The sequence below is a fragment of the Mustela nigripes genome, chromosome 2 (assembly GCF_022355385.1).
Source record: "Mustela nigripes isolate SB6536 chromosome 2, MUSNIG.SB6536, whole genome shotgun sequence".
Lineage (NCBI taxonomy): Eukaryota > Metazoa > Chordata > Mammalia > Carnivora > Mustelidae > Mustela > Mustela nigripes.
This window is the reverse complement of record NC_081558.1, coordinates 8,736,709-8,762,338: the sequence shown is the minus strand read 5'-3', so window position 1 is coordinate 8,762,338 and position 25,630 is coordinate 8,736,709. Positions and strand designations below refer to the sequence as shown.

The following is a 25,630-nucleotide window of genomic DNA, read 5'->3' as shown; positions in this document are numbered from 1 at the left end:
TTTTTTTTTTTTTTTTTTTTTTTTTAATAGTCTCCCATACAGGGCCTGAACTCAGGACCCTGAGATCCAGATTTGAGATGACTTCAAGAGTCAGAGGCTTAACAGACTCAGCCCCCTAGGCCCCCCCTTACACATGCCTTAATGTATGTCCTCCTTGTAAAGACCAGGGAGTTAATGATTTCTTTGGTGTTTTCCAGTACAACAGATAACATCCAAGGAATGGCCTGGAGGGGTCAACGTACACCTTTTCAAAGACCACTGACTCCAGATACCCTGCCGCCAAGACACCTGGCTCCAAGGCACACATGAGGTATGGAGGACACCAGAGCACTCGTGCTCACTGGGCCAGGTCCCAGACACCTGAGAGGACACGTACATCAAACCAGCATTCTCAATAAGAACCCCAGACCCAAGGGGTCCCTGGATGGCTCAGCTGGTTAAGCGTCTGCCTTCAGCTCAGGTGATGATTCCAGGGTCCTGGCATGAAGCCCTGCATTGAATAAATAGAACATTTAAAAAAAAAGATTTTACTTATTTATTTGACAGAGAGAGAGAGATTACACGTAGGCAGAGAGGGGTGGGGGGGCGGCAGGAAGCAGGCCCCCTGCTGAGCAGAGAGCCCAATGTGGGGCTCGATCCCAGGACCCTGAGATCATGACCTGAGCCGAAGGCAGAGGCTTTAACCCACTGAGTCACCCAGGCGCCCCCCAGCCCCCGCCCCGCTCTCTATCTTCAATAAACTCTGCTCTCACTTGCTGCGGGCTTACATTTGATTTCTATCCTAAGCATAACCAAGGACCCTCTTGGCTGGTCCTGTGGGACCCCGTCTGGGTCTTCAGAGCCAGTTTCTCTACATCAGTTTCAACACTTTTTTCTTCGGTTTCCTCTGGTTTTGTTTTCGTCCATCACTGGGTATACTTCAGGGAGCGGGGTGCTCTCTACCTGGGTATTTGTACACTGTTTCCTCCTGGGAGCCTCAGAGCAGCGCCAGCAGGGCCTGGAGCCTCCTGCATGACCGCTGGTTGTTTTATTGAGCTTGAGAACCCTGGACTCAGATCAAGTTTGAACTAATGCCTTTGCTGTGCCACAGGAGGCCCCTGAGTGTGTCCCTTAAACTTGAAGCTCCAGATCTTTGCTGCAGGAGGCAGGGGTGGCACAGAGGTACTGAAGGGTCCCTGGGATTAGGGGTGTGGACTCAGTCCACCGGCTTCTGGCTGCCCTGCCCTCTCCTCTTTCTCTAACTCAGTGACCACTATTTCAGGAGTGACCCCCCTTCCCCGTGGGCCCTCCTCTTGCACAGGATAGAGTCCCCTCTGCCACTCTACCCTCAGGTATGTGGGGCCAACCGAGGCTCTGTCACAGTGTCACCCTACCACAGACATAAATCAGCAAACACATCGTCCTGGACCACTTTAAGGAGGGCCTCGCTCTTATACTCCTGCTCCCACATGCCTGGGGATTGTGTAAACCGCCGAGTCTGGTAGGCTGAACACAGAACTGAGGCGTGGGACGGTCAGCCATGGGACACAGGGCAGCACAGGTCACAGCACACGCTCCCCAGCCCCGAGCGCCTGCGGAACATGCCGCCATCAGGCGTCAGCGCAGGTGAGGTCAGAGCAAGAGAAGCGGACCCACAGCCTAGTGGTCCTGCCCGGATGTGGCTGGTGGTGCCAGTGATTATGGTCACCTGCGGAGATGTGGTTCCCATGTCGAGACTGGGGTCAGTGTGGCACCAGGACACACAGACACAGAGCAAGAAGGTAGGAAAAGGTTTACAAATCACATAATAAAAGTCTCTGGGGAGGGGAGGGCTGGCCCTTCAAGCAGCTCTGATTGGGCTTCAGAAAGCAGTGAAAAGAGCCTGGTCTGGGGTTCATTGTGTTTGGGGGGTGGGGCTGGGGCAAGAATCCTTGCCCGGGGCAGGGGCCTGTGTGATCTGAATCTCTGGCCATCTCTAGAGGAGACACCACTTAGACTTTCTCATCAGCCTGATCCAGTGGGAGGCAGAAGACAAAGAGGGAGGGAGGAAACTTAAACTGTGAGCAAACATCCAAAATACGGAAGCTGACTGCTCATACAAGGAGAAAATCGTGGTTAGGAAAAATGCACATTTGCAAGAGCTTGTCTTCATGTAAAGACAATATATATATATAGTCTTTACACATATATTATTATTATATATGTGTACATATTATACATATATATGTATATATATAATATACAGAATATATAGTCTTTATATTTATATATTTAAATTAACATATTAGAAATTAATATTTAAATAATATATTAAATAATATAAATATATTATAAATATAATATACTATATATAATTTATATATTTATAATATACATTTAAATTTAAATATATCTAAATACATATCTAGAGATTATATATATATATAATATGTCATATAAAGACATATAAAGGGCGCCTGGGTGGCTCAGTGGGTTAAGCCGCTGCCTTCGGCTCAGGTCATGATCTCAGGGTCCTGGGATCGAGTCCCGCATTGGGCTCTCTGCTCAGCAGGGAGCCTGCTTCCCTCTCTCTCTCTCTGCCTGCCTCTCCATCTACTTGTGATTTCTCTCTGTCAAATAAATAAATAAAATCTTAAAAAAAAAAGACATATAAAGAAACACTAACAGGATGCTCAAGAAATGATCAACACTCATTTTTGGGGGTGGCTGAAGCCAGAGCTCCGGAGTAGACCAGGGTGTTCTGGCACTGAATCTCCTTAGACTATATTTTACATTTTTTGCTAACCCTTGCATATATTTTTTAAGGTAAACAGTAATATATATAAGCAATAGTTTTTCTTTTTAATACCCTTTCTTTTGAATAACCTTCCTATGCTTTTTTAAATTTAATGAAAAGTTTTTTCTACACAGGAAACCATTCTAAGATTTCATCCTTTAAACATGAACACTTATGAGGTGCCTGGGGGGCTCAATCAGCTGAGTGTCCAGTTCTTGATTTCAGCTCAAGTTGTGATTTCCAGGCTGTGGGACTGAGCCCTGTGTTGGGCACTGTGCTCAGCAGGGAGTCTGTTTGAGATTTTTCTCTCTCTCCCTCTGGCCCCCCAGTCCCCGGTTATGTGCACACATGCTCTCCCGCTTTAAAATAAATACATATTAAGAAAAACAAACATAGGGATGCCAGGGTCGCTCAATCATTGAGAGTCTGCCTTTGGCTTAGGTCATGATCCCAGGGTTATGGGATCGAGCCCCGCATCAGGCTCCCTGCTCAGCTGGAAGTCTACTTCTCCCTCTCCCACTCTCCCTGCTTGTGTTCCCTCTCTCTCTCTGTGTCTCTCTCTGTCAAATAAATCTATAAAATCTTTTAAAAAATGAGTATTTATAAAAGTTTAAGCCATGAGAAACAAAAAGAATTTCAAATCTCTTTGCATAATAAAAGGCACCACAGTTGGTGGAAAAATTGTATAGCTCTGTATAGAAGAATGAAACTTGACCATTCTCTTATACCATACACAATGATAAACTCAAAATGGATAAAAGACCTCAACGTGAGGCAGGAATCTATCAGAATCCTAGAGGAGAACATAGGAAGTAACCTCTTTGATATCGGCCACAGCAACTTCTTTCAAGATATGTCTCCAAAGGCAAAGGAAACAAAAGCGAAAATTAACTTTTGGGACTTCATCAAGATCAAAAGCTTCTGGGACGCCTGGGTGGCTCAGCTGGTTGGGCGGCTGCCTTCGGCTCAGGTCATGATCCCAGGGTCCTGGGATCGAGTCCCGCATCGGGCTCCTTGCTCGGCGGGGAACCTGCTTCTCCCTCTGCCTCTGCCTGCCTCTCTGTCTGCCTGTGCTCGCTCACTCGCTCTCTCTCCCTCTGTCTCTGACAGAAAAAAAAAAAAAAAAGATCAAAAGCTTCTGAACAGCAAAGGAAACAGTCAACAAAACAGATAATCACATCGAAAAACGGGCAGAAGACATGAACAGACACTTCTCCAATGAAGACATACAGATGGTTTATAGACACATGAAAAATGTTCATCATTATTAGCCATCAGGGACATTCAAACCAAAACCACAATGAGATACCACCTCACACCAGTTAGAATGGCCAAAATCAACAAGCCAGTAAACAACAAGTGTTGGACAAGATGTGGAGAAAGGGGAACCCCCTTACACTGTTGATGGGAATGCAAGTTGGTGAAGCCACTTTGGAAAACAGTGTGGAGATTCCTTAAGAAATGAAAAATAGAGCTTCCCTAATACCCTGCAATTGCACTACTGGGTATCTACCCCAAAGATACAGATGAAGTGAAAAGAAGGGCCATCTGTACCCAATGTTCATTGCAGCAATGGCCACAGTCGCCAAACTGTGGTAAGAGCCAAGATGACCTTCAACAGACGAATGAATAAGGAAGATGCAGTCCATATACACTATGGAGTATGATGCCTCCATCAGAAAGGATGAATACCCAACTTTTTAACAACATGGACGGGACTGGAGGAGATTATGCCAAGTGAAATAAGTCAAGCAGAGAGAGTCAATTATCATATGGTTTCACTTACTTGTGGAGCATAAGGAATAACATGGAGGAAACTGGGAGGAAAGGAGAAGGGAGCTGGGGGAAATCGGAGGGGGAGACGAACCACAAGAGACTGTGGACTCTGGGAAACAAACTGAGGGTTTTGGAGGGGCGGGGGGAGGGGGCTGGGAGAGCCTGGTGGTGGGTATTAAGGAGGGCATGTATTGCATGGAGCACTGGGTATGATGTATAAACAATGAATCTTAGAACACTGAAAAAATTAAATTAAATAAAAAAACACGAAAAAGAAAAAAAGGCACCATTGTTTCTCCTTTCAACTTTCACTGGGGGGTTAAGATTAAGTAGCATATCATAATGCACTAAAGATTTGGCCTTCAGACATGAAATGTATGGGAATTATCAAAGATTTATGCACGTTTTGAGTAGTTTTCCTTGTATCAATTAAAAGAGGAATTAATTTGCCTTAACCTTTAACTGTATTACAGCGTTCAAATTTCCAAAGCTCCCTCTACACACACACACATACACAAAACCTGACCTAAAATGTAAAACCTACCCGAGAACCTCAAATACCCCCATCTTGCCTCTTGAGAACCTTTTGCCTAAAGGGAACAAACATTGTTTGGTTCCAGGATTCTTTCCATTACTTCCACTGTATCTTTCAATCGACCTGTATTTTCAAAATCCAATAACTAAAAATGTCATGCTCTCACAAAGCAAACAGTATCACACATGGCTGAGGGAAGCAACCTAAAGTTAAAGGTTACAAAATGCAATATACAAACATACAAGGAAAGAAACGCAAATATTTGAATCAGATGAGATAAGCAGCCTGCTCCCACAACTCAGAAGGAAAATTCATATTCCCAGTTTGTGGTCCAGAAGGCACCTGTTGGAATACAACCTCTAGAGTCAGAGAGGAGGTTTGGGGAGGAACACTTGGAGCCCCAGGAATGAAGCCTGGGAGCTGTGTACACAACTTCCTTAGGGCATAATGGAAACATTTCTCTCTCAGGGTTCCATTCACATAAGTTAAGAAACTACTGGCCAGATTCGGTGTAAGGATCTAACTCAAAAGAACTCCCCAATTCACAAACACTTGGTCCAGAAGACCTACCTCCTGATCTTCAGACTTTCTCAATGTACAAAATTACTCTGAGTGCACTTACACTGCACACGCAAAGCTCAAGCTTATGTCTAGAAACAGGCACAAGGAAACCACAATTTCCACCTCAGGAAGAGCAGCACTGCCCTGTCCTGTAATGCCATCCCCCACGTACACAGGCATCCCAGCTTTCTTTGGTTCTCTAGTTTCTCTCAGTTCCTTCGGTGCTGTCTTCCAGGAAGAACGAGCAGGGCCTTCAAGTACCTCCCTTCTCAGGCTCAAGGGGGAGTCCTTACCTTAGAAACACTGAACTCAGGCTTCTGCTTCCTACCAAGTTGCTCTGAACCACCACTAATTCCTCAAATGTGATAAGCCTAGGGTCTGGACAAAATCAAACCTGGTGTTTATGAATAAGGGAGAAAAGAAAACTGTAAGGATTCTTCTAGTAAAACAAAGAGAACACACCAACATCTACTTCTTTTGAAAATATAAATATGTTAATTACAATTTCCATCGCAAAAAACTGTTTGGAAACAATCATAATTGAACACACTTCTAGGTACTTCAAGTCTAAGTCCTGATACTGCATTTCAAATCACCTAAAAGGACAAATCTCTGGGCCTTAACACACCCGCTCATGGGAAGGAAAAAAAAAAGGAAACAAAATTTGTAATAAATGTAACAATGGAATTTTTTCCCCCTGAAATTCACCCCTTTCTTGCCTCTTTGTAAAATTTCATACTTTGGAGATCTACTGGTTAAAAACATTTTAACTTAACTGAAACGTGCAGGCTTAAAGTTGAATAAAGTCACAAACTCACATAGGGTCAATACTGACAGGAGACAACACTCAGGGAAGTCTCCAAGGTGGAACCGCCAACCAAAGGATTTCCCATAGGAAGTCGATGCCCAGGGAAGACCCTGGGAGGAGAGGCAAAGGGATTTCATGTGACGTATTCCAGGTGTTTAGTCGTGGCTCTCCTCTTAAGTAAAACATCCATGGGCCAAAAAGATAAATCTTTAAAAAAAGAGCCATCCATGGCTCTGTGGGTAAATGATAAAATACTGCGTAATATGAAATGCATCCCGGAGAACAAATAGTTAATAATGATGCTCTGAACTGGAGAGGAAAGATGGCGTTTCAGAAAACACGGAAAGATCTGGAAATTGAGGCATTTATTGCCAGTCCCATGAAGAGCTAGGCTGGGGGCACAGGGTCGTGACTTTGAGACCCTACTCCCCAAATGTTTGGAAAAGTGCGGGGACACTGAGTCCCCCCAGAGAGAGGGAAGGGGACCCCATAGACCACAGCATCTCCCGCGCACGAACCCGGGAGACCGAGGCATGACCGTCCCCTGATGACCCTCCCTGTGGTCATCGCCCGATCTGAGGGGATCGAGGCCACGCAGGGACGGGACAGGATGGCATGGGTCCCTGCGGCCGGGCCGCCCCGCGCTGCGTGCCGCGCCACCCGCGGCCTCGGGTCCCCAGACTCCGGAGTTCACCGCGGGGAAGCCAGGTCCAGCCGCGGCCGGTTCCAGCCGGTCCCACCGCCCCCGTTTCCCGACTCCCGGCCCCGCACACTCACCATTGCCCGCTTTCTGGGGTACCGGGTCGACCACCATGCGATTGCCGCGGCCGGCGGGGCTCACGGCCACAGAGGATGTGGCGGAAGCTCCCCAAGCCTTTCAGGACAGCGCGAGGTGATGCGAGCCTCAGCCGGACAGCGGCGACGGCACCCAGTCCCCACCGTCCACAGCGCGTCGCCCGCACGTACCGTTCCAGCGACTCCCCTGATTGGGCTGTGCGCGAGGCCCCGCCCCCGCCCGCCTGAGTGACAGCGGGCCGGAGGTCAAGTCTTTGAGTCGACCTTGCTCGGGCGGCGGGCTGCCACCTGGTCTCTGCGAGGACGTCGCTCTGAACCGCGAGGCCGCCAGGCCACTCACGGAGCCGGGACCCTTCCTCACCAGCACGGACCCAAGTGACCTCACTTAGTGCGGAGTCTGGTTCCATTTGGATCCTGGACCGTCTGCCACCAGGGAGTCTTCTGCCCACCACGCCCCCCAACCGCACTCGTTTGTCTGGAAAGAATCTCGAAGCCTTGGGCCACTTAGCGTGCTGGGAGGTTTGAACCCCACAGTCCTAGACCAGCCCCGAAGCCTCAGGTGCTCGCAGGTCAGAGACCTACTGAGGCAAAAACCCACTGGAAAACCTTTCAGCGTCATTCCGTGGATACTTACCTGCTCAAAGGTCAAAGGAGGAAACCGCTTAGGGACAAGAGACGGTGAAGGTACCGAGGATAAAGCATGGGGACAGCGGCCATCGAAGGGGCAGGACAGGCGAGCCGCGGAGGGAACGTGAGACTCTCACTACTGCCCACACTTAGGAATCTTGATGATGACTTCGGGGATGTTTATATTATTAGCAAATCCTACCGCAAAACATTTTGTACATTCTTTCCTCAATATATGTGATGATAAACAATTTTAAGAAGTATTTAAGATTGAAAAAAACATAATTTGTATTTTTTTTTTCTGTAATGTGGTAATGTGAGCTTTCATTTCCAGCTTTAGCAGAAACCCCCAAGGTTTGGTTGAAAAGTAGAAAATAAAACACACCTTCTAGGAATACATGAAAGGGTTTATTACTTTCATAATGGAAGTTTCTGGGGAGGACAAGGCAGGCCTCTCAAGCAGGTGGGAATGCCTTGACAGAGCAAGGAAAGGAAACAGGCATGTATTTTTTTTTTAATTTTTCTTTTATTTCTTTTTAAAAAAAAATTTATATATTTATTTGACCGACGGAGATCACAAGGAGGCTGAGAGGCAGACAGAGAGGCGGGGAGAAGCAGTCTCCTCCCCAGGCAGAGAGCCTGATGCAGGGCTCTATCCCAGGACCCTGGGATTACAACCCAAGCCGAAGGCAAAGGCTTAAACCCACTGAGCCACCCAGGTGCCCCAACAGGCATGTGTTTTTACTGAGGGTGATTGGAGGGTGCCTAGGTGAGAGTTTAGTACTGTGACAGACTCTCTTGCCAGGGCCAAAGCTGAGCGCCCAGGCTTTCTTATTACCTCATACAGATGTGGAACACAGAGGGACGAGGGAGAGGTAAAACTCTAAAGCAGTCAGCTGTCAGATAGTAGAAAATATATACATATTGCTTTCTGTTCCAAATTCCCGGAGCTTGTAAATTCCTAGAGATAAGAGTACTAGGAGCCAGTCTTGTTCTAATATTTGGTCTTTGACTCTGTCCCTGACATAGGGCTCCTGAAACCATGTAAAGTCCTAAGTGATAAGAGCACTAGAAGCATCTTTTGTTCTAATGAGGTGACCCTGGGTGGGCTCTTGGGTGGGGACTGGTCATCAGAAAGTCCAAGCCATGCTTAGAAGCTTTGAATTTTTAGCTCAACTCATCCTCCAGAAAGGGGGGAGGAGCTAGAAATGGAGTTAATATTTGATCATGTTTAGGGAAGGATGCCTGGGTGGCTCAGCCGGTCAAATACCTGAGTCTTGATTTCAGCTCAGGTCATACTTTCAGGGTCCTGGGATCAAGCCTTCCATTGCGCTCCATGCTTAGCAGGGAGTCTTTGAGGATTCTCTCTCTCCCTCTGCCCCTCCCCCACTTCTCTCTTTCTAAAATAAAGAATTCAGTCTTTAAAAAAATTGATTGGGGCACCTGTGTGGCTCAGTGGGTTAAAGCCTCTGCCTTCAGCTCAGGTCATGATCTCAAGGTCCTGGAATAGAGCCCCACATTGGGCTTTCTGCTCGGCAGGGAGCCTGCTTCCCCCTTTCTCTCTGCCTGCCTGCCTACTTGTGATCTCTCCCTCTCTGGCAAATAAATAAATAAATAAATAATCTTTAAAAGAAATTGATCTAGTAAGCCTCCATAAAATCCCAATGGTATGGGGTTTGGAGACTTTGCAGGTTGGGGAACACATCCACATACTAGGAGGGTAGCATACTACAATTCCATAGGGGCCCTCTAAGCACTCTCTCAACATATGTTTTCTTTTTAATTTTTTAAAGATTTTATTTATTTATTTGACAGACAAAGATTACAAGTAGTAAGAAATGCAGGCAGAGAGAGAGGGGGAAGCAGGATCCCCATGGAGCAGAGAGCCCGATGTGGAGCTCAACCCCAGGACCCTGGGAGCATGACCTGAGCCAGACGCAGAGGATTTAACACACTGAGTCACCCAGGCGCCCCTCAACACATGTTTTCATCTGGCTGTTCATCTGTATCCCTTATATTATCCTCAATAAACAAAATCTATTAAGTAAGTGTTTCCCTGAGTTCTGGAACCTGCCATAACAAATTAATTGAACCTAAGGAAGGATTGCGGGAACCTCTGATTTGAAGCAAGTCAGACTGAAGTTGTGGGTAACTTTATTGGCACCTACTACAAGTGATTGGCATCTGAAGGGAGGGGGTCTGGTGGGAAATGAGCCCTTAACCTGTAGGATCTGCACTATCTACAGGTAGATAGTGTTAGGATTGACACCCTGCTGACATCACAGCTGTGGGGGAAAAACCCTCACACATTTGGAGACCAGAGCTGTCAGAAGGAAAGTGTTCTGGGTGAATCAAAGGAGATACACGGGAGAAAAGAACTGGGTTCTCTCTACTCAGGAATAATATTGATTTTCTCAACATATCAATTGTCAAATATTTAAAAATGGAGTCAGAGGCTTACGGTTTCTTCCCTGGCATGGAAGGAGTTTAGAAGGTGACATTTCTATCCTTACCAGAAAAACCTAGCCAAGTAAAATCAATGATTCTTCTTAGACCTATAGAAGAATTGAGGTCACAGTACAAACTGCTGTCTCTAAAAATGGAGACATAGAATAGTTGCCATTTTGAAATATTCCTACAATATTCTGTTCTTCTTAGCAAGATCTTTCCTCAAAAGATTGTTTCTCAAAAAAAAAATTGTTTCTCAAGAATCCCATGGGGTCAGGGAAGGATGTAGCCACTTGATTCCCCTCTGGCCTTTCTGCCTGACCTAAGTTGAGGGTGTGGGGGAACTTAGATACCCTTGTGGGATTCGTAGGTCATTTTTCACTGCTCATAGTCAATATGTTGGGTTTCCCAATGCATTGGAACAAAAAACCAAAATGTTTTTCCAAAACCATTTCTCCAACTCTCAACTGGGTGGCCTACAATTCAATTCAATTCTAACACTAACCAGAGTTAACATCAGACTCTACAGTTTAAGGATATACTCCCACAAAATGGTCCCCATGTTAGAAGCCAGCTTCAAGTGGGAGGCCCAGCCCTTGGAGGGTCCCTAGATATACTTCCATGTTTGTTAATTCAGTAGAAACACTATTAGAATAAAATTTACTTCTTATTTATTGATTTATTTTAAAGGGCACAAGTCAGAAACAGCCAAATGGAAGGGGCGTACAAGACAAAGTAGGTGGGGGAGGAAGGGACCTTCCATGTCTTCACCAGATACAATACCCTCCTGCCACACTGATGTCTTCACTAAAGTAGAATCTCTCTGAATCCTGAGGTGTAGGGGTTTTGATGGAGTTTCCTTGCATAGATAGGTATGACTGATGACATCATTGGTGGTTGGTGAATAACTCAATCTCTAGCTCCTTCCCATTCCCCAGAGGTTGGGGGCTGGGCTGAAAATAAAAAAAGAAATCAAGCCTCTAATCAGATCTTGGTCTTCCTGATGACCAACCTCAATCCTGAAGCATTACAAATGCTTGAAGGCTTACAAATAGTGGCCTCTTTGAAAATAAGATGCGGGGCGCCTGGGTGGCTCAGTGGGTTAAGCCGCTGCCTTCGGCTCAGGTCATGATCTCAGGGTCCTGGGATCGAGTCCCGCATTGGGCTCTCTGCTCAGCAGGGAGCCTGCTTCCCTCTCTCTCTCTCTCTGCCTGCCTCTCCATCTACTTGTGATTTCTGTCAAATAAATAAATAAAATCTTAAAAAAAAATAAAAAAAAAAGAAAATAAGATGCTCCTATCACCTTTCTCACTAAGAAAGTCCAAGGGCTTTGATGTTATTTAGTAGGAACTATGGACAAACCCCAGAAATTTGGGGGGAGTCCTTGGCTGGCTCAGTCAGTGGAGTATGTGACTGTTGATCTCAGGGTCATGAGTTCAAGGCCCATGTTGGGTGTGGAGCCTGCTTAAATTAAAACAAACAGACAAAAAAACCCAGACATTTTTCTTATTATACCAAAGGTCACAGCCCAGAAACACATGCTCATTAAAATACTGAACACTTCCTCTCCATCCACAACATGCCATTACATCAGGATGACCCCCATTTAATAACAGTGGAATAAACTGAAAGAAATATACATTTCAGAACTTATTGTAAGAAGTCTTTTCAGTATTCCCAAAAATGACAAAAGCAAGGACACCTTGGGTATTTTAGCCTTTGACAGCTACAGAGAGTAAACACAGACTAAACCCTCATCATATAAACATGAACCCTCAAGCTAAGGACCTAGTTATCCCAGTTCTTTTTTCACAGTACATCATGACTGGTATTCAACACTACCAACAAAAATGTTAAAATACACAGTTTGAAGAAATAGTACAAGTAAAAGCACTCGATTCAGACATAGCAGATATGTTGCAATTATTAGACAAGAGATGTAAAGCAACCATGATCAACATGCTAAGCATTTTAATGGAAATAGTGGATAATGTGCAAAAACAGGTAGGTAATTTACCCAGAGATGGAGACTAAGAAAGAACCAAAAGAAATAGGCAAGAAATGAAGAAACAAAACAGTAGAAGAAAAATGAAGAATTCCTTTGGGGGGACTCATCAATACAGTGAAAATATGTGATGAAAGATTTAGTGAGCTTGAGGAAATGTCAATAGCAACTTCCTTTTTTTTTTTTTTTAAAGAATTTTATTTATTTATTTGACAGAGAGAGATCCCAAGTAGGCAGAGAGGCAGGCAGAGAGAGAGGAAGGGAAGCAGGCTCCTGCTGAGCAGAGAGCCTGATGTGGGACTCGATCCCAGGACCCTGAGATCATGACCTGAGCCGAAGGCAGTGGCTTAACCCACTGAGCTACCCAGGCGCCCCCTCAATAGCAACTTCCAAAACTGAGATGCAAAGAGGAAAAACAAAAAAGGCAAAACAAATCTAAGAAATTTGGGACAGTGACACAAAGTGTAACATAACATAATTGGACTACATGGAGGAAAATAAAAACAGAAAGGAACAGGAGATATAAGTGAAACAACAATGACTGAGATACTTCCAAATTAATGTTAGACACCGAACTACAGATCCAAGAAGCTCAGAGATCACCAAAGAAGATAAAAGCCTACAAATGCACACCTAGCAATATCTTATTCAAAGTTGAGGGGAAAAGACAAAGAGAAAATCTTGAAAGAAACTAGGGGGAGAAAATAGAGTTACATAGAAAGAAAAGAATTAATTCAGGCTTCTTTTCAGAAACATGCAAGCAGGAAGAGAGTTTTGTTAAATCGTAAAAGTGTTGAAAGAAAAAAATCCAACTACAGTTTTGTGTCAGACAAAATAATCCTTCAAAAGTACAAGGAACAAAAGACTTTTAGAGACAAAATTTGAGGGATTTTGTCACCAGTAAAACCTGCTTCCCAAGAAATGTTAAAAGAAACTCAGTAGGAGGAAGATAATAATCAAGAAAGAATGTCAGAGAACAAAACAATAAAGGTAAAATACAATGATTTGGTTTTGGTATTTTTATTTAATCTGACAACACTTTGTTCAAAGTCATAATAGCAATGTTTTCAGTAATTATAGCTTATAGATAAACAAAATGAATGACCACAATGTTACAAGGAACAGGGAGGGAGGAACTGTGAAATTCTTCACAATGAAAGAATCTGTGAACTTGAAGACCAATCATATGAAATTATACAGAGGAAGGAAGAAAAAAGAAAAAGGAATGAAAAGGAATGAAGAGGGGCGCCTGGATGGCTCAGTGGGTTGGGCCTCTGCCTTCGGCTTAGACCATGACCTCAGGGTCCTGGCATTGGGTCCTACATTGGGCTTTCTGTTCAAGGGGAGCCTGCTTCCCCCCACCCCCAGCCCAACCTGCCTCTCTGCCTGCTTGTATCTCTCTCTGTCAAATAAATAAATAAAATCTTAAAAAAAAAAAAAAAGGAACGAAGAAAGCTTATGAGAATTAGAGGACACCAGTAAAATAAATAATGTGCACATTACAGAAATTCCAAAAGAAGAGAGAAAGGTATTAAGCTTATTTAAAGAAATAATGGTTAGGGGTGCCTGAGTGGTACAATCAGTTAAGCATGTGACTCTTCGTTTTGGCTCTGGTCTTGGGGCTGTGGGATTGAGGCCCCCCATCGTGCTCCATGCTCAGCATGGAGTCTGCTTGAGATACTCTCTTCCTCTCCCTCTGCCCCTCCCACTCGTGCTCTCTCTAAAATAAGTTAATAAATCTTTAAAAAAAATAATAAACAGGAACACCTGGGTGGCTCAGTTAAGCTTCTGCTTTCTGCTCAGGTTGTGATCCCAGGGTCCTGGGATCAAGTCCCACATTGGGCTCCTTGCTCAGTGGGGAGCCTGCTTCTCCCTCTGCCTGCCCCTCTCCTTGCTTGTGCTCTTTTTCTCACTCTCTGACAAATAAATAAATAAAATATTTAAAAATAATAACAAACAAATAATGGCCAGAAACTTCCCAAATCTTAGGAGAGATGTGGACACCCAGGTACATGAAACTCAAAGATCCATAAATAGGTTGAACCTAAAGACCTCACAAAGATGCATTAAAAGCAGTTTATCAAAAATCAAAGAGAATTTTGGAAGTAGTAAGAGGAAAGCAAAACATCACATACAAGGAAATCCCAATTAGACTATTAGCCGATTTCTTGACAGAAACCTTGAGGACATGAGACAATGAAATGATTTATGCCAGGTGCTGAAAGAAAGAAACTGCCAACCAAGAATGCTTTACTTGGCGAAGCTGTCCTTGAGAAAGATAGGAAAGAGAAAGACTCTCTGATAAACAAAACTGAGGGAATTTCATCACCACTAGATCTGCCTTAGAAGAAAGGCTAAGCGGGGTGAGAGGGGGCGGCAGCACTTGGTGCCTCAATTGGTAAGTGTCTGCCTTCAGCTCAGATCCTGGGATACAGTCCCTTGTAGAGCTCCCCGCTCAGTGGCAGAGAGAGAGAGAGAGGAGGAAGCAGGCTCCCTGCTGAGCAGAGAGCCAGAGGTGGGGCTCCATCCCAGGACTCTGGGATCATGACCTGCGCCGAAGGCAGAGGCTTTAGCCCACTGAGCCACCACCCAGGCATGAATCATGAAATAGGAAATCAAAAGCTCAGTAATAAGTAAGGAAATTGAATTAGCAATAAAAAAAACTCCCAACAAAGAAAAGCTCAGCACCAGATGGCTTCAATGGTGAATTCTACCAAACATTTAAATAAAAAAAATTCAAAGCAATCCTTCTCAAATGCTTGCAACAATCAGAGAGGAAGAAACACTTGCAAAACCATTTTACAAGGCCAGCATTACGATGATAACACAGTCAGACAAGCACACTCCAAGAAAAGAAAATTACAAGCCAATATCCCTGGGAAACATAGATGCAAAACTTTTCTACGAAATACTAGGACATCAAATTCAACAGCACATTACAAGTCTTAGACAACATGATCAAGTTAGCTTTATCCCTGGGATGCAAGGATCGTTCAATTTCCACAAATCCAAAAATGGGTTACACCAAATTAACAAAACGAAAGATAAAAGTCATATGATCATTTTGACAGGTGCAGAAGAGGCATTTGACAAAACCCAACATCCTTTAATGATGAAAAGAAACAAATTAGGTATAGAAAGAATTTATCTCAATACAATAAAAGCCATAAATGACAAATGCATGGATAACATCATACTGAATGCAGAAAAGTTACTTCTTTCAGAATGATGGTACCCGGCAAGCAACTGCGAAGAGCATTAAGGTGGGGCATACATACCTATTTGTCGCCTATTTTATATTCAGTAACTCCCTACATTAGCAGGGGTAACTTACTGAAATTTTCTGGAATCCCAATATAACTATAATTTGAACCCTAGTCTTATTTGCATGAAGGTTTCCGAATTAGTGCATTGAAGCAGATGGCAAAATTAATTCAGAATCTCTGTTGTAGAGGCCCCCCAACCCTTTGTCTTTTAAAGATTTTATTTATTCATTCAGGATGGAGAGAGGGTGCACGATCAGGAGGAGTGGCAGGCAGAGGGAGAGGGAGGGGGAGAAGCAAGCTCCCTGCTGAGCAAGGAACCAGATTCCAGGACCCTGGGATCATGACCTGAGCCAAAGGCAGACACTTAACTGACTGAGCCACCCAGGTGCCCCTGGTTTTTAAAGGGTTTAAACAGTGACCTGTACTCTTTTTTTGTTGTGTAGATTCCTTTAGTGTATTTTGGATTTCCAATTGGGTGAAATTGTGGACCTTTCTTTCAGTGTTTTTCTCTTTTCTTCTTTTCTTCCTGTCCTTCTCTATTTTGAGTTGTTTTGTTTGGTTTGTTTTTGGTCACTGGATCAACTTCAGGGAAAGGAGTGTCCTCTCTACCTAGGTATTTATATATATATTTTTCCTTCAGTGAGCCTCAAATCAGTGCCATCAGGGACAGGAGACTTTCCTGTGACAAATGTTTTGCTTTATAGGATCTGAAGATCCCGGACTTAAGTCATCTTAAACGAATACCTTTGCTGTGCTGTGTGTGTTGGCCTCTGTGGCCCTGAGGGTCAGAATCATTGCCACAGTCTGGCAGAGAAGCAGCCCCAGAAGTATTTCAGGATCCTGATGAGTCCTTTGGTATTTGGGGTGAGGACTCCCCCTGCATTCTAATGATCTGCCTTTCCCCTCTCTTCCTTTCTTCTTTTTAAATGACAGCTGTTTCAGGGGTGACCCCTTGATACACTCTCCTCTTGTATAGTCCTCTCCCCCAGCCCCGCCCCTGGGCTATCTCAGGGCCAACCCAGCCTTGATCGCAGTTTCATTCTAACACACAGATAAATCCCTGCAAACGTATCAACCCAGGACCACTGTAAGGAGGGCCCCAATCCCATACTCCTGCTATGAAAGGCCTAAGAATCCTAGAGCTACCACCTCTGGTCAGTTTGATTCTAGAACTTAGGCTTCGTAGGGTCACTGGCACAGGGCAGTACAGCACACAACATGAGCTCCCGGGGACTGGGAAGCCCACAGTGCATGCCACCATCAGGCAGAGCAGGGGAGCAGGTCAGAGTAAAAGAAGACAGACCCATGGGTGGCGGCTTCGTCTGGACATGCTGTTCACAGACGAGAATTAACAGTCACCAACTGATATGCGGTTCGGGTGTTAAGACTGATGCCTCCTCCCTGCCCCAACACACACAACAAGTCGGGGGAGGAACTTGGTCACATATCAAGGGTGATCAGATATGGAGGGTATGGGGATGATTCTGGATCAACTGATTTAGCAGTCTTTTTGCTAAAACCGGGCTTTACAAGGAGCTACCAGGACAGACTTACGAGAAATTTCAGGAGCCCAACTCAAGTTTGGCCAAGCAAAGAATCTTTGTCAGGGGTGGGGCCAGGGCAAGAATTCTGCAGACAGGGGCTTGTGTGCCGGGAATCTGAAGTCAGTACCATATAAGAGAGTCTCCAGACTTTCTTGTCTGTTTGTCCAAGTGTGGAGATAAGGGAAAGAGGGGGAGGTGAGGGTAAGCTGCCAGCAAACATCAAAAGATGTGGAGTCTGGCTGCTTGTTACAAGGACACGCATGGATAAGAAAAATATGCATTTGAAATGGCTTGGTTTCTATCTAAAGAAACACAAAAACTGGCCGGAAGCTCCTGAAATGATTAAGACTGTGGATTGGAAGATGGCTGGAGTTATAAAACTGGAGGGGAGTGGGATGTGTGGGCAGTGAGTTTTCTTTCTTTTTTTTTTTTTTTTTAAGATTTTATTTATTTATTTGACAGAGATCACAAGTAGGCAGAGAGGCAGACAGAGAGAGAGAGGAGGAAGCAAGCTCCCCACTGAGCAGAGAGCCCCATGTGGGGCTCGATCCCAGGACCCTGGGATCCCGACCCAAGCCAAAGGCAGAGGCTTAACCCACTGAGCCACCCAGGTGCCCCAGCAGTGAGCTTTCTTTTTTTTTTTTTTTTTATAAAGATTTTATTTATTTATTTGACAGAGAGAAATCACAAGTAGATGGAGAGGCAGGCAGAGAGGGAGGAGGAAGCAGACTCCCTGCTGAGCAGAGAGCCCGATATGGGACTCGATCCCAGGACCCTGAGATCATGACCTGAGCCGAAGGCAGCGGCTTAACCCACTGAGCCACCCAGGCGCCCAGCAGTGAGCTTTCTTAAGTCAGATTTTCTATCTCATGGTTTTACTTCAAATCAACAGAAGTTTGTGTATACCAAGTTTTACTATTTAGCAGTCTTTATTTAATTTTAACTTTTGTACATAGGAAACCATTCTCATATTTAATTCCTTTTTTAAAAAAGATTTTTAAGTAGTTTGTAACCAGTATAGGGCTCGAACCCACAACCTTGAGATTAAGAGTCTTCTGTTCCACGGATGGAGCCAGCCAAGTGTCCTAGATTTAATTCCTTTAAACACTAAGAGTTACAAAAGTGAAAACCATAGAAAATGAGTATTTTCAAATATTTTTCTAACTAGAAGGACATGTGGCATCATAGTTTGCCCTTCGAGTTCAACACTGGGGATATTTTCAGAAATAATGTTCTGATCCAATAGGGGTTTGAATTTAGCTCCTTAAATGGACTGGATTTTCAAGGACTTAATTCATAAGCTACAGGTACATTTCCTCATGTCAATTAAAATAGGAATTCACTTTCTTTGTCCTTTTAAATGTCAGAGTCCTCTAGAGACATGTGCATACAAGCACTGATGTAAAAATGAAAACATGTACCTGAAAACTAAAGCACGTTCATCTCAAATCTTGAAGTTCTTTTGCCTAAAAGGAACAAAAATTCTACTGAGTTCCATAGTTTTCTTACCTTACTGCCATCATCCCTCTCAACCAGTTTACATTTGCAAGCCCAAGAAACAAAAAAATGTTATTTCTCCCACAGGGAACAAAATTACAAAGTACCGGGTTGCCTGGGTGGCTCAGTTGGTTAAGCGTCCAACTCTTGATTTCGGCTCAGATCATGAGCTCGGGGTTGTGAGATGGAGCCCTGGGTCAGGCTCCACTGGAGTCGGCTTGGGATTCTCTCTCTCCCTCTGCACCTCTCCCACCTCCCTCCCTTTCTAAAAAAATTTAAAAAAAATTACAAAGTACTAAGGGAACCTAGAACCAAAGGGCGTCAGTACTCAATCCATAAAGGAATCCAGAGAAAAGAAATGTAAACATTGGATTCAGCACAGAGAAGAAGCCTGCTTCTCACAGGACATTAGGAGAGCCACGTTCATATTGCTGAACATACTCTAGACTCTCCCAGTGGAGGGGCACCTGGGTGGCTCAGTGGGTTAAAGCCTCTGCCTTCGGCTCAGGTCATGATCCTGGGGTCCTGGGATCCTGCCCCGAATTGGGCTCTCTGCTCAGCAGGGAGTCTGCTTCCTCCTCTACTCTCTGCCTGCTTGTGATCTCTGTCTGTCAAATATATAAATAAAATCTTAAAAAAAAAATAGACTCTCCCAGTGGAGACAAAAGCCCTGGAGTTGGTAGATCCCCAAGAAAGTGGGGGAGGGGAGAAAGGGACACCTGAGCAGCCACAAGAATGAATCCTGGGAGCCCTCCCCTCCCTGGGGTGTAATGGAACCCCTCTCTCCCTAAGCCTTCCATTCTCACAAGCAGGGAAACCCTCAGCTGGATTCAGGTTTAGGCTATTACCTAAATGAGCTCCCAAATTTGTGAACCCTAACCCAGACACGGAACTCCTGACTTTCACAGACTTTTTCAATCCAAATTACACTGAGTGCACCTGCACAGGGATGCAAAACTCCAAACTGTCCAGACACAGGCACAAGGGTACCACCACTGCCTTGGAAGAAGATTACCTCCCTTCCCCTTTGTGCACATGCATCCCCAGATTTCCAGGCTCTGTAGCTTCTCTTCATATAAAGCTTCCTTCTGTGGTGGGTATGAGCAGGTAGGACACCTGCAGAGGCTCTCAAGAAGAACCATCTGGGGTCTTGAAGGCATTTCCTGTTGCAGGCTCAATGGGGCAGAGTGTGGGGAGCCTAGCTTGGGTCACTAGTCATAGCCTTCTGTTCCCAGTCACATAGCTTTGGACTATATTGATATTTTCTAAAGATTTAAAAAAGTTTATTTGACAGAGATCACAAGTAGACAGAGAGGCAGGCAGGGAGAGGTGGCGAGCAGGCCCCCTGCTGAGCAGAGAGACTGATGTGGGGCTTGATCCCAGGGCCCTGAGATCATGACCTCAACCCACTGAGCCACCCAAGCACCCTGTATATTTATATTTTTAATGACACAAACCCAGGATATGAAGAATCTAGGAAAGTAACACACACCCAATGTTTATGTAGAAAAGGTGGAAGAAAATTGTAGTTCAACAAGAAAATCCAAAAGTATTTATTACTTTCAGAAATAATGATAGTAAATAATTATTTCCATGGCAAGAAATTGTCTATAATCAATCACTGAATACACTAAATGGTGGAATTACATTGGAAATTGCTCCCCTTCACCCTCACATGCACACACACACACACACACACTCACCTAAGAATATTACTACACCTTCTCAGGGATTAGAAAAATGAGAAATTTTAACACATGCCATGTGATATTAGAATTTTTCTCTTTCGGGGCGCCTGGGTGGCTCAGTGGGTTAAAGCCTCTGCCTTCAGCTCAGGTCATGATCCCAGGGTTCTGGGATCCAGCCTCTGGGATCGGCTTCTGGGATGGGCTCTCTGCTCAGCGGGGAGCCTGTGTCCTCTCTCTGCCTGCTTCTCTGCCTACTTGTGATCTGTCAAATAAATAAAATCTTTAAAAAAAAGAATTTTTCTCTTTCTCTTTGGAAATATTTAATACTGTGTTTCTCAATCTATCGATTAAATACATTTACATTTGAAAACTGGAAACTAAAAATGAATAAATTTTATCAAGGTGACAAACCTAGGCATGGGCAGTGCTGGCTGGAGAGATCACCCAGGAAACTTTCACGAGGAACCGCCCCCGAAAGGACTTCCCATTGGATGTCCGTGCCCAGGGAAAGGTCCTGCGAGGAGAGGCCCAGGATTTCATAAAAAGTTCCACGTGGTTATTCTCTGCTTGCCTCTCATGTAAAATATCCAGACAAAAACTATAAACGTTTAAAATGAGCCATTCATTGACTGTGTGAAAACAATAAATAGTTAAAATACTGAGCTGTGTGAATTGCACGCGGAGGACAAATGGTTGATGCTGATGCGGTGAACTGAAGAGGGGAAGCTGGCGTCGGGGCTGGCGGGCGGGACTGGGAAACAAGCATTCATTGCCAGTCCAAGGAAAGGATAGGCCGAAAGACAGGGTCGTGGATTAGACCCTCTGCTTCCCGAACATCGGGAACACTCAGGAGAAACGGGTGCCCCTCGACAGAAAGGAGGGACTGGGGCCCCGGACCACAGCACCTCCAGCGCACGAACCCCGGAGGCCGAGTCACGACTGTCCCCTGACGACCCTCCCTCTCCGTGGTCACCGCACGATCCGGGGAGACGCGGCGGCGCGCAGGGACGGGACAGGACGCCGCGGTCCCCGCTGCCCGCCCAGCCCGCACGCCGCGCGCCGGAGGGGACTGGGGACTGAGGTCCGATCGGCGCCACCGCGGACTCGGCTCCGCAGACTCGGGGGCTCCCGCGGGAGGATGGGTCCCCGCCACCGCCCGTCGCCAGCCCCTCCGCCCCTTCCTGGCACACCCGGCCCCGCACACTCACCATTTCCCGGCTTCTCGGTCCGCCGGCGTCGGCCTTACGGCTCCCGCACCGGGTGCAGCTCTCCGCTCTATCGACGCTGCGGCAGAGCCACCTGGGACCCCTAAGCGCAGGTGAGACTCACCCGGAGCAACTTCAGGAGCATCCAAGAGGCTGCGGAGCGTCGCCACACCCACCTGCCCCGGCGGCGCCCCTGATTGGACAGCTCGCAAGGACCCGCCCCTCCACTCCGGAGTGACAACAGGGCAGGAGGTCCGGATGTCTCAGGCGCAGGGGGTCTTTCCTGGGGGTGGGGAACGGGCCACCACCTTGGACGTTCGCTTTTAGACAACTCTTGGTCCAGGCCCTGGAAGGACAGTGGCGTCTTCCTGCAGCTCCTTCTAAACGTGGGGACGCAGGTGTGCGCAGGGAGTTCGAGAGTCGGTTCCAAGGGAAGGACGCCCTTGTTCAGAGCAAGAGGGGCACTTGACCAGGCTAGACCAGGCCCGCCAGACGGGAACTAGATGGTGTTCTGGGGTTGCATGAGGCTGAGAAACCAATGTCAGAAGTGGAATAAATGCCTAATTTTGAGGTCACTTCCACGTTACCAAATGTCACTTTCTTCTCTGATTGACATGATTACCAACTATTTGCTCTCCGTGATGTATTTCGAACAGACTCAATGTTTTAATTGGGCAGGACAACATATCCTGTATGAAATCCATGTGACTCTTCTGTAAGTATATTTCCTGGGCACAAACATCCTATGGGAAGTCTTTTGGTAGAATTTCCTCTTTGAAACTTTCCTGGGGGAATCTGTCCTGTTAGAACTGCCCCACGCGGGGTTTGCCACCTTGAAAACATGTGCTAATTTATTTATCTTTTTCCAATAGGGAAAAAATTTATTTAATTAATAGAGGTTGAAAGAAAGTATGAAATGAGAAAGCGGTGAATTTCAGAAAAAAAACAAGATATTCTAATATTACATTCCATTTTTTAAGGATTTTGATTTCACTTTTTCTTTTCCTGAGAGTGTCTTGTAAGTTTCTGAGACCCATTATTTAATTCTGGGTGATTTCAAATCTGCTTAGATTTGCAGAGTGAAAGTAATCAAGCAGGGCTAATTATTTGCAAAACAATGTCTTGTCATGAAAAACAATTGATATCTTTCCCCAAAAGGAGTAGATATTTGATGTTTTCTGGTTGAACTAGTAAATATGCATTGCAGTTTCTTTACTCCTTTCCACATAAACACTGAGTTTGAGTGACTTTGTTGAAACACTTGGTTTGTGTTGTTTAGAACATAGTATATAATGGTTGTGTTGTTTAGAACATAGAATATAAGCAACTCCAGTGGGGCATAGACCCCTGTGGTCAATGACCGAGTAAGGCTGTTTGAATCACTGCTTTCAATTCCCAAGAGAGAATTGCTAGCTTAGAGGATTACTCAGTTTGTAGTTTTGGGGGAATTGCCATGTTGTTTTTCAAACCATCAACATGATTTTATATTCTCAACAATAGTGTAACAAGGGTTCCAAAAGGTATTTTCGTTTCCCTGATAGTGTCCTTTAAGAACGAAAGTTATGGTGGTGCCTGGGTGGCTCAGTGGGTTAAAGCCTCTGCCTTTGGCTCAGGTCATGATCCCAGGGTTTTGGGATAGAGCCCCGAATCAGGCTCTCTGCTCAGCAGGGAGCCTGCTTCCTTCTCTCTCTCTGCCTGCCTCTCTGCCTTCTTGTGATCTCTGTCAAATAAATAGATAAATAAATCTTTTTAAAAAAGAATGAAAGTCATTAATGAGGTCCAAATTTGATAAAGCCCATTTCCTTTCCATTCTTGCTCTTGGTGTGTTAGCTACTAATTCCTTGCCAAATACAAGTTCAGAATTGTTTCCTATATTTTATGTAAATGTGTCATAATTTCCTCTTATGTTTAGGTCTTTATCCTTTCTTTTAAATTATTGTATGTGGTGTCCTGTAAGGATAAAACCTCTTTCCTTTGTATATAGCTATCCAGTTGACCCAGCACAAATTTATGAAAAGAACATTCTTTTTTTTTTTCTTTGTTAGAGAGGGAGTGGCAGGGAGGAGAGGCAGAGGGAGAAGGAGTGAAAGAATCTTAATCAGGCTCCACACCTAGCACAGAGCCTGACACAGGGCCGAACTCACAACCCTGAGATCATGACGTGAGCTGAAATCAGGAGTCAGACACTAAATTGATTAAGCCACCCAGGCACCCTTGAAAAGAATATTCTTGTCCTATTCTTAGTACCCACCCCAAAATCAGTTGACTACAGATGTGTGGGTTTATTTCTCAAATATATTTTTAAAAGATTTTATTAATTTATTTGAGAGAGAGAGAAGATGGGGAAGTGGAGAGGGAGAGGGAGAAACAGACTCCTCACTGAACAGGGAGGCTGATACGGGGCTCAATCCCAGGACCCTGAGATCTGGAACTGAGCTCAAGGCAGAAATTTAAACAACTAAACCATCCAGGCACCCCTATTTCTCAAATCTTAATCTACCGTCAGTACCACATTCTCTCTCTTTTTAAAAAGATTTTATTTGTTTGACAGAGTGAGAGAGCACAAGTAGGGGGAGTAGCAGGCAGAGTGAGAGGGAAGAAGCAGGCTCCCCAGTGAGCAGAGAGCCTGATGTGGGTTTTAATCCCAGGGCCCTAGGATCATGACCTTAGCCAAAGGCAGACTTTGATTGAATGACTGAGCCACCCGGGCGCCCTAGTACCACATTCTCTTGATTACTACTGCATATTACAAAGTTGTGAAATCAAGAAATGTTAGTCCCACCACTTTGTTTTTCTTTTTCAAGAGTACTTTGGCGATTCTGGTTCTTTTGCAATTCCATATAATTTAAAAAACCATCTTGCCAATTTATATAAAGGGAAATAAGGGATCATGATAGGTATTGTGCCAAGTCTCTAGATCATTTAGGGGGCTAGCACTATTTCAACAATATTAAGTTTTCTGATTCACTTTCCCATTTATTTACATATTCATTAATTTCTTTTGTTTATGTTTTAGTTTTCTGAATATTCATTTTGGACTTTTTTTGCTAAATTATCCCTAAGTATTTTATTCCTTCTGATTTCATTGTAAATGCATTTATTAATTTTATTATCAGACTATTCCTTTTTTTAAAGGATTTTCTTTATTTGAGAGAGAGCGAGAGAGTGAGCATAAGCAGGGGGAGTGGCAGAGGGAGACGGAGCAGCAGGGAGCTGACAGGTGGCTAGATCCTGGGGACCTGGGTGGCTCAGTGGGTTAAGCCACTGCCTTCGGCTCAGGTCATGATCTCGGGGTCCTGGGATCGAATCTCGCATTGGGCTCTCTGCTCGGCGGGGAGCCTGCTTCCTCCTCTCTCTCTCTGCCTGCCTCTCTGCCTACTTGTGATCTCTCTCTGTCAAATAAGTAAATAAAATCTTAAAAAAAAAAAGATTTCATTTTTAAGTAATCTCTACACCCAATACAGGGCTTGAACTTACAACCCAAGATCAAGAGTCCCCTGCTCTACCAAACTGAACCAGCTAGGCACCCCTAAATTATTAGTTTTAGGAGGGTTGTTTTTTTAGTGGATTTTTTAGAATTTTCTAGAAACAAGATACCTCAGTGGGGAGGTGGTATAGTTTTACGTCCTAACTAACCTTAATGTGTTTTGTTTCCTTTTCCTGCATAATAGTTTTAGCTAAAATAGATGGTGCATCCGGAATATAAATGGCAAGAGCAGATATCTTTGCTTTGTTCCTTACTTCAGGGGAATGCATCCAGCTTTTCACAACCCAAAACAATACTAGTTTGGGTTTTCCATAGATACTCTTTTTTTTTTTTTTTTTAAAGATTTTGTTTATTTATTTATTTGACAGAGAGAGACACAGGGAGAGAGGGAACACAAGCAGGGGGAGTGGGAGAGGGAGAAACAGGCTTCCTGCAGGGCAGGGAGCCCGATGTGGGGCCCGATCCCAGGGCCCTGGGATCATGACCTGAGCCGAAGGCATAGACGCTTAATGACCGAGCCACCCGGGTGCCCCTCCATAGATGCTCTTAATGAGCTTAGTTAATTTCCTTTTACACCTGATATGCTGAGTGGTTTAATCACACAAGCATATTGAATTTTGTCACTTATTTTCT

At 44.7% G+C, this 25,630-nt stretch overlaps 1 protein-coding gene across 1 annotated transcript in view; it reads right to left on the bottom strand.

The window, feature by feature from the left end:
• LOC132011018 (zinc finger protein 791-like) overlaps positions 1-21,598 on the bottom strand; it is a 39,252-nt gene extending 17,654 nt beyond the window's left edge. Inside the window, exon 1 of the mRNA XM_059389099.1 lies at positions 21,514-21,598. Within this exon, the coding sequence (XP_059245082.1) occupies positions 21,514-21,516 (3 nt within the window). The 5' untranslated portion in view covers positions 21,517-21,598. The remainder of the gene's footprint in view (positions 1-21,513) is intronic.
• Between the last annotated feature and the right edge of the window lie 4,032 nt (positions 21,599-25,630).